The 22158-nt window shown below is 35.3% G+C and overlaps 2 protein-coding genes across 2 annotated transcripts in view; one reads left to right on the top strand and one right to left on the bottom strand.

Annotated features, from left to right (window-relative positions):
• The first annotated feature begins 443 nt into the window (after window positions 1-443).
• Window positions 444-12212, top strand: LOC111503184 (uncharacterized). Its single transcript, XM_023157425.2, has 12 exons — window positions 444-772; window positions 829-917; window positions 2067-2141; window positions 2222-2264; window positions 2336-2440; window positions 3851-3963; window positions 6045-6161; window positions 7468-7599; window positions 7977-8208; window positions 9792-9947; window positions 9998-10256; window positions 10541-12212. Exons 1-12 carry the CDS (start codon window positions 707-709, stop codon window positions 12172-12174), a joined length of 3021 nt encoding a protein of 1006 aa, XP_023013193.2. The 5' UTR covers window positions 444-706; the 3' UTR covers window positions 12175-12212.
• The window catches only part of fs(1)N (female sterile (1) Nasrat), a 55609-nt gene continuing 45659 nt past the window's right edge, over window positions 12209-22158 (bottom strand). Inside the window, exons 21-26 of the mRNA XM_074183361.1 lie at window positions 16962-17333; window positions 16757-16907; window positions 16567-16701; window positions 16359-16513; window positions 13802-13949; window positions 12209-12486 (exon numbers count right to left, since the gene is read on the bottom strand). Coding sequence (XP_074039462.1) covers window positions 12296-12486; window positions 13802-13949; window positions 16359-16513; window positions 16567-16701; window positions 16757-16907; window positions 16962-17333 — 1152 coding nt within the window. The 3' untranslated portion in view covers window positions 12209-12295. The remainder of the gene's footprint in view (window positions 12487-13801; window positions 13950-16358; window positions 16514-16566; window positions 16702-16756; window positions 16908-16961; window positions 17334-22158) is intronic.

Here is a 22158-nt window from a genome sequence, read left to right as displayed (position 1 = left end):
ATAAATGTGAACATTTACTGAAACGGGAAAGGCTGAAGATCAGTTGGTTGCATCCAAAGATGCAACCTGTGTTTTTCATCTCAGGCCATAAAAAGAAACACATACTATATATAGGTACATATATACACATGCATACGCAATACATATACGCAAATATATACACATACACACAGGATATAATTTTACATATTTTGTTCACCAGATGATACAATATGTGTCTGATAATTATTTCACCGTTGTAAAATCAGTATCTCCTGGTTCTACTCGTATATTATCTTGATCGGAATTAGAATCAAGAAACTATTATAGGAATGTCGGCTTTTACGGCTGACGTCAATGTTTTGGTTGGTTTCCAAGTCAGTCATATTAGGAAACGGAAACGCTAGTTGAAGTTCCAGAAAATCAAATACGTTTTTGCTGAATTATTTTATGGCATGGCTGTCAGAGTAGACAACGAAATAACTATAACCTGTCGTGGGAGTCATCGCAATCAAGTCAATTGACGAAATTACATTAAAAAAATTCGGAAGGTTTTCAATAACTATTGCAGAAGTCAATATTTTCCCGACATTGCACTTCATAATATCTCATCAGTACATGCTGTATATGAAACGAATCTTCCCTGGGCAATATTTATCATGTCACATCATAATTATGACTAAAATTACATCAAAGTGTTGTCAGAAACTGACAGTTATAGGTGAAGATGGTTAGCCATACAACGAAAGTTTATGCAAGATTGAAAAGAGAACCAAAAAATGTTGATCTAGAAGTAGTTGTTACATAGTTCTACTGAAATATTTAAGTGCTAATCTGAAAAAATTTCAGACTTATCAAATAATCAAAAAGGAAGGACAATTGGACGGTATTATTTTTTCAAGGAATGGCACAAATAATCCTGTTCAGCGTTGTTTCAGGTGAATCTTTGATTTGATTTCACAATGTAGATTAAATTGTGCTAGATTAAATTTATATCTAGCCTGATCTCTTTCATAAGAAACCTTATTATTGGTTCCTGCATATAGCTTATAGCCTGTTGTTCCTCATTTTTGCACCTCCCATGTATTAGCCTTGCTTACGCTTCGTATTCACATAGCCTGTGTATGCTGTTTCTTTCTCCTTTTGGCGGAACCTGCATGGTGTTTTTCCGTCAAGCCCATAATACTCATACGTTTTATGAGCCGACAATTCCTCGTTATATTAGTAAACGAATCACTACCCTCATAAACTTGCTGTTGTGTTTCAGCAGGTCTTCTATGAATTTGGGCGAGGGTTCCTTCATGAACTTTTCCGCCTGCTTCATTCCTGTAAGCTTCACAAATTTAGAGATTTGACTTGATTGATAGATGTCTTTATACATGTCTTCGCTAACCCGCAGAAGGGTTCTGAACCTATCATGGTCTTGAATGTAACTTCACGGGCAAACGCATCGGCCTCCTCATTGTCTTTGTGTTCTTCGGGTATTCAGGCTAGGGTAATTCTATTATAGGAACCTACCTCATTGAGTGCGCTAATATAGCTCTCTACGTGTCGCGCACTCCCTAGAAATGTGAGATGATCGGCTCGAATGCCGCCTGACTGTCTTAAAGATTGGCAATGGTTTTATTTCAACTTTCTGCTTGAGCAATTCTCTCACACTTCGATAGCGGTAACTTCTGCCTGAGTTACTGTTGTGTTCTATCCGAGGCTGAGTGCGATTTTTGTCTTCGCTCTACCACCATATATGTGGGCTCCTACTCTTCCTCGGGTTTATGAACCGCTCGAATACCAAGTTTTCTTCGCTTCAACCGGTTAGCCGTTTCTCCAGAATAATGTAATACAAATACATACGTTTTCATTATCCTCTTTTGAGTGGCACATAAAGATTCAAGCTATGCAACATGTTGTAAGCTATGCAACAAGTTATTAGGATATACAAATTTAGTGCAAATACATTGAATATATTTCCCAGAAAGTTAATATGAATAATGAATGTTAATGACTGCGGGAGTAATATACTTTTCTGGTGATTGATTTCTCAAAGAATCGAAATCTACTCTAAGTATTTTTACGAGTACTTATTTCAGGTTTCATAAAGTCTTTGATCAAAAATCGTGCCAATCAGAAGTATTCGATGCCGTTGCCAAACCAATACTGAATAGGTAACATATAACTGGTTGTACCATTTAGCGACATATTTCAGAACATTTTGAAAATTAATGATTATTTGGTTTATTTTCAGCATCATAGAAGGATTCAACGGTACGATTTTCGCTTACGGACAGGTTTGAGATTTCTGTTGAAAACTTTTTACATATATGTTTTGTGCCAAATTTTGAAAATATTGCATTTTCAGACTGGAAGCGGTAAAACTTACTCCATCACTGGTTCACCGAAGAAATACAATGAAAGAGGAATCATACCAAGGAGCATACAGTATATATTTGAACAGAATGAAATGGTAATGCACGAAATTTATTACATCTATGATTTTCCTGATCTCTTCTTCAAAAAATATTTCACATAAAATTTTTGAAAAAAAAATTGAAAAAACTCAACAATATACTATCTGGAATAGGAATGTATAGTCAAAGTAAACGATATTGTGCATATTTAAAGCTGATGGCACCCTCAAAGGCCAAAAAAATCAATACAAGTGGAACTAGTCTACGTGGACTGTAGACTTGGCGGTTCGTATTGGATAATTTTTACTAACCGAGTTTTATGAAGAAAATTAAATTTGAAGTCATGATACGGTGACGAATAGAAATCTGGGAAATTGAGGAATGTTATCGCCGTTGTATCGTCAATGTTCAGTTCAGGAACTGATCGCGATTTGAGTGTTGAAATTCTTTATTGGTGCAGTTATAATTACTTAAAATTTTTGTTATCTTTTTAAAATGTGGCGTCCTTGTATTGAAACAAAGAGAGTATGTTTCAATGTGTATAAGAATCAACATCACAAGTTTGATTTCGAGGGAAACAAACTATTACAAGCAACATCAGATTTGACCGAAATTCCTTTTTCAACTGTGCGTAAAATAGTCAAACAAACCTTATGAACGCAAGACGCGATGTGATACAGAATTACCAAAACCTTTGTTGTTCATCTAATAAAGAAATTGAAAAAACAATATACGACAAAAGCAATGAGATTCCTACAACTGAAATCATAAGGGAGTACTCACTTCCGGCCATAACGTGAGCTGCTGTGACAAAATTGGATGAAGAAACTCGGATATAGATTAAAAATAATAAACAAACGCCAAGCAGTCATGGAAAGCAGAAGAATAGTGGAATTGCATAACATTTAACTAAATATAGACAAGAACAACGGCAAATTTTCTATTTGGACGAAACTTGGTTTGATACTCACGGCACAGTTACGAAAGGGTGGACTGATGGTTCGAGAATGTGTACGCCTAACATGCCTGCAAACAAAGGACAGCTACTAAATTGTGCATTGCAGAGGAAGTAAAAGATGGGTTTCGAATTCTCTGAAATTATGTGGAAAAAAACTTGAGGCCTGCAATGTTGACTATCATAAGAACATGGAAGCTAATACTTCCGAGGAATGGTTTGAAAACACATTGATCACAAATTTGGGTAGTTCTCCAAAATATTACATTCAATATTTCACAAATGGATATTTAGTGTCCTCTTTGAATCAACGTATTATATAGTTTAGAATCACTCCTATAGTAACGTGAGATAACATTTCTAGACCTCTTATTGAAAGTTGGTAACTTGTTCACTTCTTTTTTGGTCAGGAAATTTAAATTAAATAAACCGATAATACCAATCACAAAATTTCACATTAATCAAATACCCTACAAATCGTGATGCCACTCACTCAATTTTGTCGTTTCAGATTTCCGAGAAACCTACAATTTACATTTCTTACATGGAAATTTATAATGAAGTTGGCTATGATCTACTTAGTCCTAAACAACACAATATAGCTAGAAGTTTGGAAGAATTACCGTAAGTGATCTAGGATAGAAAGTGAAATAATGTTTTGTGGAAAACTGATTTCAATTTTCTTTGAAATTCATCCTGTAAAAACTGTTTCTATGGTCACTTCAGTTTTTCAATCTCCTGGTGAGAGAGACCTTGTTATATCGAAATGACTGAAAGCGTTGTTTAGTGTACTTTATGGGTGAAGAATTGATTGTTTTATTTACGGGAAAAAATACTTTGAATGATCTGAAGGAACAATTCGTTTAGGGCAGTCTCAACTTCCTACGCTGTAGGATAATGGACTAACACCTATCAGAAAACAAGTACTCCCCTGGCTAATACCATGAAGGGCGTTGGATTATATCCGACAGGTGTCAGTGCAGGATTCTTCACTGAAGTAATTCCTGCATATGCTGTTGGCGATACAACTGCCGCAATAGATTTTCAATCATTGAAACACACTTGTAGACCGGTTTCGTGCTGTTTGGCCACTCTTCGGTGCAAGGTAGTGTCTATCATCAACATAAAGTTGATGATTTCCGATAATTGAGAATCGAATTCCTTCAGAGTATCATTTCTCGAACATGGCTGAAGTGGAAAACAAACAACAGGTTTGTCATCGCCTCATCTACCTGTGAACGAGGTAACCAACTGCATATTCGAAATTTGTACAATTTCACGTATAAGGAAAGAAAAGTGTGAAAAGTTGTCTTTCCTTATACGGGAATTGGGCACTGATGAGTGCCAAACAGCCCAAAATCAGTCTGTATCGCCAACAGCATATGCAGGAATAACTTTAGTGAAGAATCCTGTAATGACACCGGTCGGATAGCCAGGGAAGTAGTTGTTTTCTGATAGGCGTCAGCCCATTTTCTTACAGTAGAGGGAGATGAGACTGGCCTGAACTAATCGTTCCTTTAGATGATTTGATTTATAGCCAGTCTTTAAGTATGCCCACTGACTATATGTGAAAAGAAAAAGACTTCATTTCACTTATTTTTTGATTTATTTCTTTTGGTGAATGCTGATTTGTTCATAAAAGGCAAGCCTACATGGCTATTCTCAAAACTAAAATGAATGTTAGGAGATTTACCAAAATAATCCTGTTCCTTATTTGCTTTCATGATGCGTTGTTTTGAGAAAAAACTGAAGAAGTGGTAGTCTCTCGCGTTATTCACTTGTCTGAATCTATCCGGTCTTTATAATTGGGTTCAACTGGTTCTGAGCTGATAGTTATTTATCATTGATCAACTTTTTCTATCTTTGAACTAGTTTAGTATATTATTCCCGTGCTAGAAATTGCACGTTAAAAGATAAGACCTCGTTCGATTTTAGCCGACACAAGTTTTTACTTGTGTTGTGCTGGTTAATGAGAACACAGATTTCAACACATCTAACATAAACAAATCAAAATCATATCTACAATTACTTACGTGAGCATAGGAAGGTGATAAAAGCTTTTTTTACTTCTGCTGATAGAGAGAAGGGGGTTGGGAACGATTGAATTTCTGCTTGTGTAATACTCAAACGGTTCCAATCCTCTCACACTGATTGTTCTACTTGGTAGCACCTGCATATACCTAGATTGCATGCTCGCTGCTATTGCGCTGCTTCATGCTATTGCGATCACGTACATGATCTGCTTTTTGCCTTTGTACCAAATACGTGAAGACCAACATTCCCTGTATTGATAAGAGGTAGTACGTCGAAACTGATCTTTAGGTGATCTATTCTATTTATTTCAGCGTTGTTCTGCTCTAAAATGAACAAGAAACGTATGCAAAACTATCCTCCATGGGGTATTTTGCATTAGTGTCTGTCTGATGTAATCCAATATTCGTCGTGGTGTTAGCCGGGAAGTAGTGTTTTTTTAGTTGTCATTGACGTTAAAGCTGTGTGATTGTTCAGGATATTGTGAACTTTTTCCATTTTGAACCTGCTAACATAAGAAGAGGTCTTCTAAACTCTCAACACCATATCTCCCTACAGTGTGGAGTTGTATATGACCTCTTTTCTCACTGTTATAGCTCATATACAATTTAACACATCAATACACGAATAAATGAATAACTGTGTCAACCATATTTCTATTTTTTTCATTTCAGAAAGATCGCTCTACTAGAAGATAGAAAAGGAGAAGCGCATATCCGCAATTTGAGTGTTCTGCCAGTCACAACTGAGCAAGATGCCATGAGACTGCTTTTTCTGGGAGATACAAATAGGTTTGTTACACTTTCGAATACGGTAGTACGGCGTAAAAACGTATAACTTAACCTGAACCTGAGAAATATGACTACACCCAGTTCACGTCTAAGGCAAGGGCACGGGGTTATTACGCTAATTTTGGCTGCATTGGATTTGCAGATATGCTTATATTGTTGTAGCCACTTTTGTAGCTTTTTGGTAGAACAACTTTGCTGGAATTCATGACAAAACCAACAACCTAGATATAACAGGGAAGAGACTCGGGTACTGACGGTTCCAAAAAAGATGAAAATGCTAGTGTGTGAGTCAAGAGGCCAACATTCAATGTGACAAATCCCCTGAAATCAATTTCAATCACCACCTCCAAAGCAAAAATGTGTGCCATGAAGTGATAAAGAAAACATTAAACAATTTCATTTTGTGTTCTAGGCTTGTCCTCTTAATGAGGACATAATATGAGATGTATTTCAGAAGAAAGCTCAGAGGACTATTATTGAGTTTTGTCAAAAAAAAAATTGTCCATGACCGTAACTTAATATGGGCGCTCAGGTATCAGGTAAAAAAAGTCAAAGGCAATTGAAAAGCTGAAGTTTCTAAAAGGAAGGAGGTGAATATGAAGACCATAAGGATTTCGGTACCTACAGAACTGTTCTAATGACTATCAATTGAGAAACGACGATAACAACTTCATCAAACAAAATATAAAAAATACCACATTGATCTCAATACTGAGAGGATTTTAAAGGTTATGGCAGCCAAATATTCCAGTATTCGAGTATTCGCAGCAAAAACTGACCTCTGAGATATTTTCAAAGGTTGAAGAAGAAACTGAAGTAATAGTATCTTTCATGATTTTTTTATAGAATCTGGACATGTACATTATGAAAAATGTTTCAGTTTTTCTGCTAAAGTTAACGAAATTAAAGCAGTTTACAGACCAAATAATTCACAAATTCATGTAGTTTTTGCTTCGAATGATCAACTGCGTAGTCTCTCTGCTAAGAAACATAAGAAATCAGTGACGAAAAATATGTTACGACTAAATACTCAAATTCGCAAAAATTTCCTGGAGGATCTCCCTATAGGATTATGAAAAATCAAAAATGGATATTTTACTCAAATCAAAGATGAATTTTGATCCATTATATATCTGGATCTTATAGGAACCATCATTATCAGTATGTCTTCACTGTATGAAAAAGATTCTATGAATGAAGAACATATAACTCCAGTTTTCCACAGTTGAATTTCAAAACGATCAATAATCGTTTTTTTCAGTAAAAAATCTCACATGTTACCTTAAATGATTTGTTTGCTTAACAGAACTATCGCCGAGACCCCAATGAATGAGTATTCGTCAAGATCGCATTGTATATTCACTATATACATCACTCATCGCAGTTCTGCAACAAATAAATTGAGATCTTCGAAACTACATCTTGTAGACCTTGCTGGGTAAGTTGTTTCAGTTAATTTTCCGAAAAAGTTGCAGAACGTCAGCTCACCTCTCACTACCATTTCACAGTATAACACCAAAAATTATATTTGAGCTATGGCTCACAGTGGACGCTACAGTGAGAAACAGAAAACGATTTCTTATTCAGCAATTGACATCTAACATTTCATCTTTCATTTCTATCGACAAAACTATTTGAAAAGAAATCCAATATATTGTTTAACAACAGATGAATGTTGTATATTTGTTTCGAACAATCAATGCACATTTTCGAAACCTTCTATAAAGTTATATAATCCTGAACGTAATGAGTTAACATGAATTTTAAACGATTGTTACTTTTTTTTTCAATTTGAATGTTTGAACATTTTTTCAGATCGGAACGAGTTTCAAAATCTCTGACAACCGGGCTGGCTCTACATGAAGCCAAACACATTAATTTGTCTCTTCATTTCCTCCAACAAGTCATGCTGGCTCTATCGGAATCTAAAAGATCCCACATACCATACAGAAACAGCATCATGACATTCATATTGAGAGATTCACTTAGTGGAAACTGCCTAACTGCAATGTTGGCGACACTTGCAATATCCCAAAGGAATATTCAGGTATAGGAAACTAATAAAACTACATAGAACCTTCTAACTGTTCATGCTTTTCGTTTTCAATATTACATTCTGCATCTACACTTTACAAAAACGCATAAACATCAAAATTAAGGAGGCCAACATCAATCCATTTCTGAAATTGATCCAGATTATAAAAATGTATGTAAGGAGATAAAGAGGAATTACATCAATCACTTGGAATCAGCAGAATATGACCAGAAATAAAATTGTTGAGTCGGATAATAAATCCAAAACGATGTAGCAGGTTATTAAAGAAGTGACAGGTACATCCCAAACCGTACAATTTCAATACGATAATCCATGCAAGGAAGGAGTTTTTCCAGATGAACTGAAGATAGCGATAGTGACATTTCCAACTTGTCTTTTAATAAATATGTACTTCAAACATTTTTGAAATAGCAATGGTCAGTCGATTTGTGAAATTCTTAACCCACCTGATATTATGAAAAAGCTTAGCAAAATAATAGAACAATCCAAAGATCAATTTCTAGAGAATAAGTTAGTTCTGAACGATGGAAAAACAAACTGTATCATGTTCAAAATCAATGGCAGTAGAAAACATATTTATGGGCAATGAAAAAATCATTTACAACACTTCAGTGAAGTTTCTAGGAATATACATTGCGATGACGCTTTAAGTTGGACTAGACAACTTTTGCCTTGAACTATCCTCGGTAACATACGCCATGTGAGTTCTAAAAGAAATGTGGATGTTGAAGCACTAATTACAATACATTGTGCAAATTTTCACTCTGCTATGAGACTAAGGATAATCATCTGGGGCTCAAGTCATGGGTTGAATAGAGTTTCCCTATGTCAAAAATAAATATCAGAATTATCTTTAATATCTGTTTTTCCGTTAATCAGCTGTCGCACCCCTACGAACTACAACCCTCAGGAGTCGAAACTTGTGCGAGCTGAGGATTCAACGAAGTCTTACTTTTTAACGTGTGATTCCTAACATTCCCATATTGATTTCAATTTAAGAGCCACCGGTAGACAGCTGTTTCAGCCTATTGGGCATCGTCAGTGCCGGGCAGGCGGTCCTCGATTGAAGACAAAATGAGAGAAAAACCAAGAAAGTAACTGATAAAAATAGCTGCGTAAACGCAAGCGAAATATAAGTGTCTTCAATCGAGGACCGCCTGCCCGGTACTGACGATGCCCAATAGGCTGAAACAGCTGTCTACCTGTGGCTCTTAAATTGAAATCAATATGGGAATGATCAAAAAGTACTTATCTATTCATTTTTTGATTTTCATGGAATAAAATTTTATTCAAAATCGCGCTATGCATGTATATATGTGTTTCAATAATCATGCGCAGTATGACGCACATTTGAAGTGTTTGTAATCGTGTTTGAAACTTGGAGCTATTCATTTTGAATGTTTCACTTTTAGATTCATATGTTCGTATTTCTCAGACAGAAATATTATGCCACTCCTGTGAAGAATTATGAAATACTCTGTTGAAATAAATGTATCTATCTATCCATCTATCATTCATTTAGTTTTCTGTAAAACCCATTCAATAAAAATTTTTAGAAGTTTTCATCGTTTCAGGAAACAATCAGTACCTGTAAATTTGCCCAAAGAGTGTCTTTAATAACAACCGAGCCTGTTATCAATGAAATTTCTGACCCGCAACATGAAATATCTTTCTTGAAGAGCAAAATTGAAGAACTGAGTGAACAACTATCTTCTCTAAAGAGTTTAAAGGTTAGTACTTTTGTAAGTCGATTTTGAGTTTCATCTCACTTCATTTTCAGAACATCAACGAAATGACAAAAGATCGTAAGGAACATTGTCGATTAGAAGTTGAAACATATTTACGGAACATTAACGAAGATGAAGAATTGAAAATTGATAAACCCGATTTTACGCAAATACAATTCTGTTTCAATTTATTGAAGAAAGAATTCATTTTACAAAAAAAGAAATATGAAGATATCAAGCTGAAACTGGAAAAAAGTACTGCAGAAGTTCAAAAATTGAAGAGTGATGCACTGAGAAAGAATAAGGAGATTGGTATGCTTTCATTCAAATATACATATTACTCGGTAATATTTTTCGGCATATCAGTCAAGTCTTTGAAGAAGTTTTTTCAAACTTCCCTTTTTTACTCGCTTCAGAAACGGCGGAGTTTTTAAAATATATCTGAAGCATTTGCTGAAATGTTCAGTGTAACAAATGTAATACATCCATCTCTTCGAAAGTCATGGATAGCAAATCGATGTACACTAATTTTTTTTAAATTCAATTGAATAATTTCAATATAAAATTTTCTAGTTCGATCCTTAACATTTCCACAGATACCTTGAAAAATATCATAGATAAAATTCCAGAACATCCTGTTAATTTGAATTCACGTCATGAAACCGGTTTTCAATCAGATATGGATACCAAACCTCCTTTTACTGATTGTGAACAACCGCAAACATGTATCACTGATGATAACGATGAAGTCCTACTGAAATTGTATTTGTCAAATCCAAAAAATTCCAACACCCTGAACTTCTATCGAAGGGCTCTGGAAAACAAACTGGAAATGGCAAAACTTCTTGCGGAGACGATAAAGCAATGTCAAAAAAATATATCATGTGTGAGAGAGGCTTTAGAAAACTGTATCGATGCTTCACAACGAAGTCACCTGATCACAGAATTGGAACAGCAACAAAACATCTACAGAAGAGCTCTAACTGATCTAAAAGACATCCAGAAGGAAACTCTCCACCTTGAATCGGGACTGAAGCGAACAGAAATTAAAACCGAGCAGCAATACAGACGTTGGCTTGAAGAATATAAGTTGAACAGACGCTATCACAAGAATAATGAGAACTATCACCCGCACTGCATGAACAAAATTGAGTATGATCTACAAAACCCCTCATTCTCCAGAATCACAAATCACTGTTTGAAGCCACAAAACCTTTCTAAAAGTTGTATCTGTAGATCCGATAATGGACCATTTGGTAATGAAAGTCATACAACTTCAATGACATTCGAAAATTGCAGTCAGATATTTCTGGAGGAGAAAGGTCTTGAGGAATATATGGCAAAATCATCTGGAAATGGTCCCAACAGAGAATTATGTGGCAAACTGAATAATGTTCACAACAACCGCTGTGGACAATGTTGTAGTGATAATAGTATTTGTTCACTGTCTCCTGAATCTTCTGTGGAAAAAAATATGTTTAAAAATGTAGGAACAAGAATAAGTATGTATGTTTCTCCAGATCTTTCCCTATCACCAGCTGGAAATTGCACTTGTTTAGTCCCCGAGAAACGGAACGAAACGAGTTGTGTACTATCGACTTGTAGGACCTCTTCAAAAGAGAATATGATTGTCACTGAACCAGAAATATTTCCTGGTATATACACAAACGAATGTGGCATTATTTCTTCACAAACAGCTATTTCTTGTTTCTGTACTCCATCTGAAAATGAGAATGATAGAGTGTACACTTCGTGTAATGCTCCTCATACAGGTGGAAAGAAGTATTATGCTGTACCAAATGATCATTGTGAGTACGAGTACCGTTATCTTCAACCAGAATCACAAAGTTCTACCAACACCGTATCAGGACACACATATTCGGATCAAGCATGTCCTACTGAAACTGGTTTATATCCAACAAAAACCAAATATCATGAAATAGAAGCAAGCGTTCAAAGGACTCATGGTACCTGTGAGAGTACCATTAACCTTTTGGACAAATGGGAAGCTGCTAAAGACAGTCCGTCAAGTGAATGTAATGATAAAACTGTGGTTACATCTGACTTAGGAACAACTAAAAATCACCAATCAACTACTGATTGTCAAAATTACTATTTTCAAGAAACTGATACATTTGAGTTTAGAGAATTTATGAAAACCATCACACTGACAGGTGATGTAGAGGTGGATAAGGAAATTTACAATTTTTATAGAAGCAAATTTTGTTGAAACAAATGTTATGTTTGCTCAATAAAGTAAATCACTGATTTCAACTTCGTTTTAATTACATTTCAATGAATATAAATAAAAAATTTAAAAAAATTAAATATAAAATTCGTAACATTATTCATCACAAACCACATTTCAAATCTTCTTTTATGAAGTTGCCATCCATCACGGCTTCTAGGACACGAATTTTGTTTTTATATATCACTCCAATAGTTTTTTTTGTATTTGTGGAAGAATCAATCGGCAACGTCATTTGAAAAAGTTTAGAACCTGGAAGCTTCACAGACGTTCTGTGTTTGAAACCTTCAATTCCTAAAAAAATAAATAATCAGGGAAAACCTTTTTATATTCTGAGTTCGAATCATAACAACTCTCAAAAAACAAATTGAATAATAATTTTCCGGAGAGTTATACATACAGGGTGGGAAAATGAAAACGAAACAAGACCAATTTCTCGTAGTTGGCGTTTTGAGGAAAAATTTACTGGTATGAATAGATTTTCGTTGTTAGACATTACCCTTCAAGCGTATTTTCAACCTTGTCACCTCTACTTTCCCAATGGGGTGCGCATCAACTCTTAAATTTGGAATAGGAATCGGGATAAGTGTTAAATGGTCGATTTTTTTTCTAACTGGTAACATTTTTTTTCAAATCTGATGCAGTATATATCAATAAAAACGTTATAAAGAGAATATATTGTTCACTTCCACGACTAATTGTGCTTTAAGTAACTAGCACGGCATCTTACTGTATCATATCATATATCTTGAAAGTGGAAGTGAAATTCCATTCATTGCACTCTTGACGTTGACACAGAGAGACAGCTTTTAACGTAATTACCCTCACAATGAAAATGACTTGACATTTCAATATGATGAATCGATATCGGTGGAGTAGTCCGCAATGATACCCTATTTGGGTCCGCTAGATTTTTTGGAGGGTCGCTAACAGACTAGAATTTACAAAACTCAACCAGTGTGATTTATGTCAACGCCTTTTTGCAAAATTTTAAAACATTTTGAACGAAGGGGAAAGATTTGAAATTCCTACAGCACTTTCATTCTATTTAAAATGAAAAACATTAGAGATTGGATAATATTTTTTCCGGTGATTTTACGAAAAGCATGTTGATTCGCATAAATTGAAATAACTGATCGAATTCCTCGTATATTGAAAAATAAAAAATTGACATTTTTTCGTAATTTTCATTAATACAAACCTTATGCTTTGAAACAGAAAACTCGACGAAGGGCTATGTTTATCAAAAATGACTATTTTTTCACAAAAATGTTGTTTGAAAATTGATGAAAAGTGAATTTCATCTGGTTAATCTGTCATTACCTAAGTATTTCTCGATATCCATTGAATCAAATTCATCTTCCACCCCGCCGAGGGGATGGAAGTTACAAAGTTGAGAAATAGCTCAAAAGATTTCTCCTTCAAAATAATAGCCAATGAGTTCGAGCGATTTCTTCAAACCATCCTTTGTTCCATTCACATTTGTTCACCCTGTATATTGTTTGAAACAACAAGAAAGTGACAAATCAGAATAAATGGTTCGTTTACAATCAGTCCGTAAATTATTATTTCACTATATTCAAACTGTTAATTGGCAGTATTTTTTTACCTTTATATTCGTAGACTCGCAGTAATCTTTTGTTCTCCAGAAAAACCAATAATGTTTCGCCTTGGTCGAACTCTATAGATAGTAAGGAGGAAGCTTTATAAGTCGGCACTTTGTCGAAGAGCTCTCCTTTTATGCCATCTCGATATATCTATAATTGAAATGGCAGTCAGATGGTTGAATGTTTTTGAAAAATGTTGGACAACTAGGAGAAGCTGAAAAATCTCTTTTCTCATTTTACAAAATGTTTGTCTCAATCAATGATTTTTTATATAGTATTAGTTGAATTACCAAATGGAAAGAGATTTTGTTTCATGTCTCAATAATCCTTCAAAAGATGATTTTATTTTCTTGATGGCAAATTGCCTATTATTGAAAATGTTGAAAATTACACTTTGTATATATAATGAACTGACCCGTTACTTGATGAAAATCAATAACACTATCTATGATAAAAATTATTTCTAGAAGCTTTTCGCTAACATCGTAGCTTCCTCGGTAGAAATTAACATTATAAGCTAAGTTACAATTCTCATAAATAACAATAGTAGGCACTGCAACATTTCATTTTCCCACTTCCTAAATTTCATTTACTGTTATTGGTATGTTGACGATGTGATTGCTTGTTTCACAAGAACACATAGAAAATTGCAGTCATTTTTCGATACATGCACTCTATTCTTGGGAATATAAATTCATAATAGACCTAGAAATTAATAATTCGATGAAATTTCTACAAATTACAAAAATTAGCAACAAACACGATTTCACAATTCACCACAAATCAACCCATACAGACTCAACTATAAACAACTATTCTAATCACCCACTACCACAGCATGATCCATAGACTCATTAATATACAAATGTCCACAAAGAATTTTAATGAGGAATTAAATATGATAAAATAAATTGCAGTGAATAACAACTTCAACCCGAATATAATTCATCACATCCTTGATGAAAAACTTTTCAAACAAGCTATTGATCAGGTATACCCTAGTATAATACTAGCACTTTCAAAACACTCACATATACCGGAAAAACATCAGGTAAAATAAAAAGACTACTAAATAAACTGAATATTAACATAGTACATAAAACTGGTAACTCCTCAGGTAAACATATATAGAAAAATAAGTCACACATTGACAAGGATAACAAATCAGATGGATCATGCCCTAAAGTGTATATGGAAATTTGAAAATGAGAATCTCCTAACATAAAAGTAGTTTTGAACTGAAGAAGAGAAATTTCACATATACGGGCCACCTTTTGGAAAACAGTCACGATTTTAAAACAATGTACGATATACTCCATGTTGAGGATGAGGGACAGAAGTTGAAACTGCTGGCGTCTCTGGAAATCAACAAAGGTGAACGTTATCGTTCTCAGTTGAACGACCAACAGGAGGTTGACCACTCAACATTGCTTAACATTTTTTCATAATGCCAACAATTTTAATAATATTCAAAAATTAACCTACTGTCCTAGAACTGAGATTGTAATTGTTTTACAAATTCTACCTATTACCTGCTGTCCAAGAATTGAGAATGTGATTGGTTTACAATTCTACCTGTCATTTCAGTTACTATTAGCCGATCAACTTAGGAACCTACTTCTGTTGTATATAAGAATTGTAGGCCAGTTTGTAATATTCATTTCTACCGAGAAAGCTACGGTTTTAGCAAAAAAATGTTTGTGAAAATTGTTTCAATATTATCAAGGACAACATTGTGATTGGGCAAATTTCTGATATGCGGTCGGTTACCCCGTTCACAGGCAGATTGGGCGATGACAAATATGTTGTTTGTTGTCCGCTTCAGCCTAGTTCGAAGAATGGTACTCTGGAGGTATTCTATTTTCATTTATCGGAAATCATCGACTTCATGTTGATGATAGACACTACCTTGCACTGACGAGTGCACACTTGCATCCCGAAATAGGTATGCAAGTGTGTTGCAATAATTGAAAATGGATTGCGGCAGTTGTATCGCAACAGCGTTTTGAATTTTTTATTGCCATGTTTACTAGTATTAACTTTGCCTGGTTTGGTGATCCAAAATATTTTCAAATGCGGTTTTTTCTATTGGTTGAAAGGGCTTTAAAATGTTCGTAGATGAACAATTTAGTTTTATGCCAACGTTTCGGACTTTATTAAATCCATCATCAGGGCTCAAACATTAGTTATCCATGTCAAAAAACGTTGAAAATATATGTTTTCCGACACATATATTTCATATATATGGCATAAAACTAAATTGTTTACCTACGAACGTTTACTAGTATGTTTACAAAAGGTGAAGAAGATCAAGTGAATTCGTCAAAAAAGTGTCCTTCACTATCACCTTTTTAATTCAAAATTGTCAGAAAATTCATGATAATGGATCATTTTTGTGGTTATCGTGACAGATTCTATATCATTTAATTTGACCTACACATATATTGGTTTATCTTCATATGAATTGTAGTCGTTCTTAAAATAAATTCCACTTTGAAGAATCTAAAGAGACTTGAATATTTATATGCTCTAGTACAAAATTCACGGAAGTAAGTATACCTTGACGAAATCCAAACGAGCTTTTATAATAGTTTCTTCGTGAGTTGCGATGGCCAAAAGATTTTTTCTTGCACTTTTCATTCCAACGTTCATAACAACCAAGTCGCTTCCATTTTTCCCGGGTATGAATTCATTATCGACACTTCTGAATTCACCTAGAAATACAATAGTCGAACACAAAATACTTCGCTGTAATTATACTCAGAACCTCTTATAGTAACTTCAATATTATTGTCTACTTCATCTTCTATTATGGGATCTGACTGGTCTAGGTAGATAATTTTGCTTCCTGTTCGCAAGGCTAATCCGGTTTTCAAGCCTCTAGGCATGAACGCAACATTTTCTGGAAACGAAAGTTTTGAATTTTCAGGGTTTGATTTCAGAATTACTGAAATTACCTTCAATAATATCCCATTTCCTATATTTCTTATAACCTGCAAAGTTTCTCTTCACTTTGTATTCAATAACGCCATCTGCGTTAATGGCATAGAAAGTGGCTGGTATCAGTGACTCTTGAAGAAGTATTTGACTTTCCATATTCATCACCATCTGAAAATTATGAAGTGCAATTATGTGAGATCCTTAAAATATCACAAAACTTACATCCAGGTTTTTATCGGTGAACTTCCATATGTTGGTACCAACTACGTTACATTTTCCTTCTTCAACCCCACGTATGACAAGATAGATATCATTTTCATCATAAACAGGCACCACTTGTTCTATTGAGCCTGTTTTAATGTTCTCTATCAATGGGTGGAAAACTGTACCATTGAATGCAAACACATGAGAAATACAGTTGTTTTCATTGACAAGGAGATAATTAGAGTTCTGATACTCGAAGTAGAAAACGTGTTTGATATTGTTTTGGAAGGAGAGTTGTTGAAAATCATCAAAATACTTGAACTTATATATCTGAGACTTAGTTTTTTCGTATAAGTAAGTGACGTCGGTACAAATGTTGGTATAGTCATCCTGAAAAAATGATATTTATGATAGGAAATTGAAATTCTGTATTCCTTTCTATGAGGAAAATTAGAATAAAATGATCAAGGAGTTGGTAACAACAAAAAATCCAATACAATTGGGACATTTTGGTTATCCAATATTTCGATATTTGGTGACTGAAACAATGTCTATGAATATGGAGCTGGTCGATGGCCAAAGACCCTCGAGAACTGTGCTGAATGGATTCATGTATGGTAAAGTATACTCCAACTCTTGTCTGGTTTGGTCCATTCAACGAAACATGAAATCAATCAATCAATAGGTGGGTTTGGAAGTCAATAACATTTGAAAATCGCAAGAAAAGTAAATTACAGTGCAATGAACAGGACAATCACTGTTTTCTCCATATCGATTCATGTTTCCCCTAACTTCTTGAAGCTTGGTGGTTAGCTACAGTGGCTATTGAAAATTATACATCAGAACCATGGTCGTCAATATTGCTGACCACTTCAATGCGTTATTAGTGTACACATGCTTGGTGTAGTTTACAAAGAAAATTATGTAAATTAGTTGCGCTATCACTCGGCAGATGGACTCACCGAATTGAATGAATTTGGCAACACAAAATTATATTCTTTACCAGTTTATTCTGGAAAATGACATATTATTAAATCTGATTTATTTTGTTACCATATTATACAAAAAACAATTGGAGGAAGTGGTGATTTTTAATTTGAGGTGAGTGGTATTGTCCACCGTGCTGAATTGAATTTGAAATATTCATTACTATTTCATTTTGCACGGGTCCCGATTGTAGTAAAACCCAGAGATTCGACAGAAATACAACTACCTACAAGATGTTTGAAGGTGGTTGATAATGTTCCGTGGTGCATTCCATTAGTTCGGACTTCCCATTATCTAATATGATATAAATTGATTCGAAATCCCTGAAAGAATCTGTAAAATAATTAAAAGAGATTAGTTGAAAAATAACAATTTTATCAAACAAAAAAACTAAAATAACAATGAAATAAAAAACAAGCAATAACCAAAAAATCAAAAATTGAACTATTAACACGAGATGAAAGTTAAAAAAAAATTAACATGAAATGGAAAAAGAACGGGCTACATAGAGACAACACCATCAAGATCTTACCTGCAGATAAGGGAAACGCTACTGTTGTGATGGATACTGATCTCTACGAACAGAAGATTTAAGAGTTGCTTACGAAAAGAAAATACACAAAGATCGGAAGGGACCCTACTGCATCCATTGAAAGGAAGTTGTACTAGACTTTGAAAAAACACCAAGTCTATTTTTCGAAAAAAAGAGATCATCGCTAACACCGCACCACAGTAAGCCCCCTCACTCGTATGAACTACTCAAAATCCACAAGAAGGATGTTCCGCTCAGACCGATCATTAGCTACAGAGATTCAGTCACTCAAAACTTGCCCATATTTTCACTACCAATAATTAATCCACTGCAAAGAAAAACATCATCTTTTGTAAAAAAATTCAAGGCATTTTGTCGAACTACTAGGGGCAATCGACGTTAAAGAGCAGGATCAACTGATCAGTTTCGACGTGGAAAGCCTCTACACCAACGTTCCTGTCGAAAAAGCACTTCAAATCATACAGAGGAAGCCATCCGAAGACGAGGACCTGAAAGATAGAACAAACTTACCGATACTCATTGTAATTATTGAATTACTAGGATGCTGTGTACGAAACTGCTATTTCCAACTGGAGGATGAATTATTTACGCAAGATGAGGGAATGCCAATGGGATAGCCACTTTCATCGGTTACAGCCAACATATATATGCAGTGGTTTTAAACTCTGACCATTGAAGAAGCCCACAAGAAGCCCCAAGTCTGGTTGAGATACGTGGACGATACCTTCATAATATGGTATGCAGAACTAGACACCTTCCTGAAGCACATCAACAACGTAAGTCCTTCCACCATTTTCACAATGGAGAAGGAAGTCCACAACGAATTGCCATTCTTAGACGTATTGGTGAAGAAGACCGACACAAAGTGGGAAACGTCTGTATACCGAAAACCCACTCACACGGGACAGTGTCTGAACCAGGAATCCAACCACCATCAATCGACTAAGGGAGAAATAATCAAGATCCTAGTAAACCGTGCTTTCGGGCTCTGTAATACAAAGCAAGTTCTCGAAGAGGAAGTAGGCATCATCAAAAATTACCTTCAACAAAAGGGTTACTTCAAAGTGATGGAGGAACAGACTTTAGCTGGAAGACAGCAAGAGCCTCACAAGGAAGAGAAGCCGCCACAACCAGTACTTGTACTTCTCTACATCAGAGGATTTTCGGAAAGGATAAGAATAATTGGGACCGAGTATAACATCAGAACCTGCGTCAGATCTGGGAACACTATCCGTAGCAGCCTCACGAAAACCAAGCCACCAAACCCGGACTGCGATTCCAAGACATGCATTTACCGGATACCCTGCGAGTGCGAAAAATAATACATCGGTAAAACTAAGAGGCCATTGAAAGTTCGCTTTACGAGGAGAAACCGGCAAATCAGGAATAGCCAGAGCATGTTTGGGCTCATCAACAAAACATCAAGTGGGCTCAAGATGAAATCATTCACAAGGAGGAATACTGGTTCAGGAGAAAATTCAAAGAAGCCGCATAAATGTTGTCCAACAACGCATTCAGCCAAGCTAGCTTAGAGATACGCAACTTATGGAAACTCCCGCCAAACGGTCAGCTACTGCTGAAACTGATGAAGCGGAGAGAGGGAAGAGGCGATAAGTGAAAGCACTTGAATGACCTATAAATAGTCAGATCTCGGAGAAATAGGTCCAGTTATCACTTGAAGACGACTGTGGATACTAACAATCGAAACGTCGTGAAGTAACTTGGCTTGGAATCATTTAATTTTCAATTTTTCATTTCTTGTTGACAATTTTTTTAATTTTCATCTCGTGTTAAATAGTTCAATTTTTTTATTTTTTTGTTGTCATTTCAGTTTTTTTGCTTAATATAATTGTTATTTTTCAGCTAATCTCTTTTAATTTTTCACAGATTATTTCAGGGATTTCAAATCAATGTATATCATATAAGGCAATGGAAGTCCGAAGTAGTGAAATGTACCTACACGATACCTGTTTCTGTTTAAAATCTGTTTTTCCGTTAATCAGCTGCCGCCCCCATACGAACGACAACTCTCAGAATATGAGAAACTTGTGCGAGCTAAGGACTAACGAGGTATTACCTTATAACGTGTGATTCCTAACACAGATCATCGAAAATAAATTGAAGGGTCGTGGGAAAAAGAGTTTTGTCAATTTTTTCCATCTGATTTTGATGATTCCGATGACGATCACTTCAGTCCAATAAATAATAAATCAAAAATTTGATGATTTAATATTTTTGGCAAGGTTGGTTTCTACAAGGTTCAAGCATAAACTCAGACGGTCTGAAAAAAACCTCGCAATGACAATTTGTTCGGAAATACCAGTGTGAAATAAAAAAGTAACTGAAAATTCTCAAACTTTGTTTTTAAAGACAGAAAGAAAGCGGTACAAGAAAATCCTCAAGGCGCTCTAAAATCGGTGCCTGTGCGAAAGTAGCGATTCACATTGGAATTGAATCGCTGAAGATTAAATTCGGGGTCAACAGACAAATGTGGGAAATTCGTTGGATGAAACTACCATATTCATTTTTAATTTGTTTTTCATATTAATTTTTACACCAACCCATATGCAGTTCAAAGATTGCAATCAGTTGATTCCGATGATATTCGTTTATTTCTCCTGGGCATGAATTTATTAATGACTATGATAAAACCTAAAGTTCTGATAACATTGAATCGCTTTGGATGAATTTCATCATATATTTCTTTCAACACTTCTTTGATACTTGTAAAAATTCATTTGAAAAAAGCATTTTCTGAGGCTTATAATCCCTACCGCAAAATTGTTGTAGATGAGTTTATAGGAAAGTTCAAAGGTAGAAGCCTATCGAGCAGTATATGAAGGGAAAACCCAAAATACTGGGATTCAAAATCTGAATAATTTGTGACGAAAACACATATAACCTGAGGTTTCACATTTACACCGGAAAGAAAAAAGATTTCAAGAAAAGGGATTGGCATCCAGAGTCATCATCGATCTCTGAAAATACTTTTCTGAAAAAGGGTATCTGTTTTGCAATACTATGAGTTGCTTTTGTACCTCAAAGTCATATATTTACATGTGGATCCGTGAGAAGTTTGGTGAGATAGTGATGATGGAATAACATATTTTGAATGGAAATAAGAAACCGTGAATTCTCATCAAGTTATCATAACCCTGATGAAACAGTCCAAGTGAAACGGACAGAGAAAGATGGAACAATAAAAGATATTTCAGGTAGGTACGTAGGTAGGTCTAAAGTGAGTGGGTCTATTCGACCCTCCACCGCAACCCATAAGGGTTTATTGTGGCTCACACCTATTCACACTCGGTCAAATAAACCCAGCTTCTCAACGAAGCCGATTAGTTTGTATGGTGAGTAGTCTTTCAGGTCAGATGGTGAGAGTACGGATCTGCCGAACTCGAAGAACCTAATTCGGTCCCCAGCGGGGCAGGCACAAAGTATATGCTCTGCAGTTTCATCATTTTCCAGGCAGAGGCGACACACACTGTCTTCTGACAGTCCAAGCATCTGCATGTGATGATTCAAATGACAGTGACCTGTAAGAAAACCTGTTAGACATCGTAGTTCATCCCTACTGTAGTCCAACAACTGTTTGGAATCAAGCTTCGAAGGGTGAATAAACGCCTGGAAGATTCTGTCAGAGGTCCATAACTCTTCTTGCCATCCAGGTGT

The sequence above is a fragment of the Leptinotarsa decemlineata genome, unplaced genomic scaffold (assembly GCF_025532065.1).
Source record: "Leptinotarsa decemlineata unplaced genomic scaffold, Ldec_3_MD MMD2_tig00026336_RagTag_RagTag, whole genome shotgun sequence".
In the NCBI taxonomy this organism is placed as follows: Eukaryota; Metazoa; Arthropoda; class Insecta; order Coleoptera; family Chrysomelidae; genus Leptinotarsa; species Leptinotarsa decemlineata.
The sequence above is the reverse complement of the archived record's forward strand: the minus strand, read 5'-3'. Positions and strand labels throughout refer to the sequence as shown.

Excerpts from the sequence above, each read along its gene's own strand:
- LOC111503184 (XM_023157425.2), top strand. The coding sequence starts at position 707 with ATGGTTAGCCATACAACGAAAGTTTATGCAAGATTGAAAAGAGAACCA. Across the intron at positions 918-2,066 it reads CCTGTTCAGCGTTGTTTCAG|GTTTCATAAAGTCTTTGATC; the intron begins GTGAATCTTTGA and ends TACTTATTTCAG. Across the intron at positions 2,265-2,335 it reads CGATTTTCGCTTACGGACAG|ACTGGAAGCGGTAAAACTTA; the intron begins GTTTGAGATTTC and ends TTGCATTTTCAG.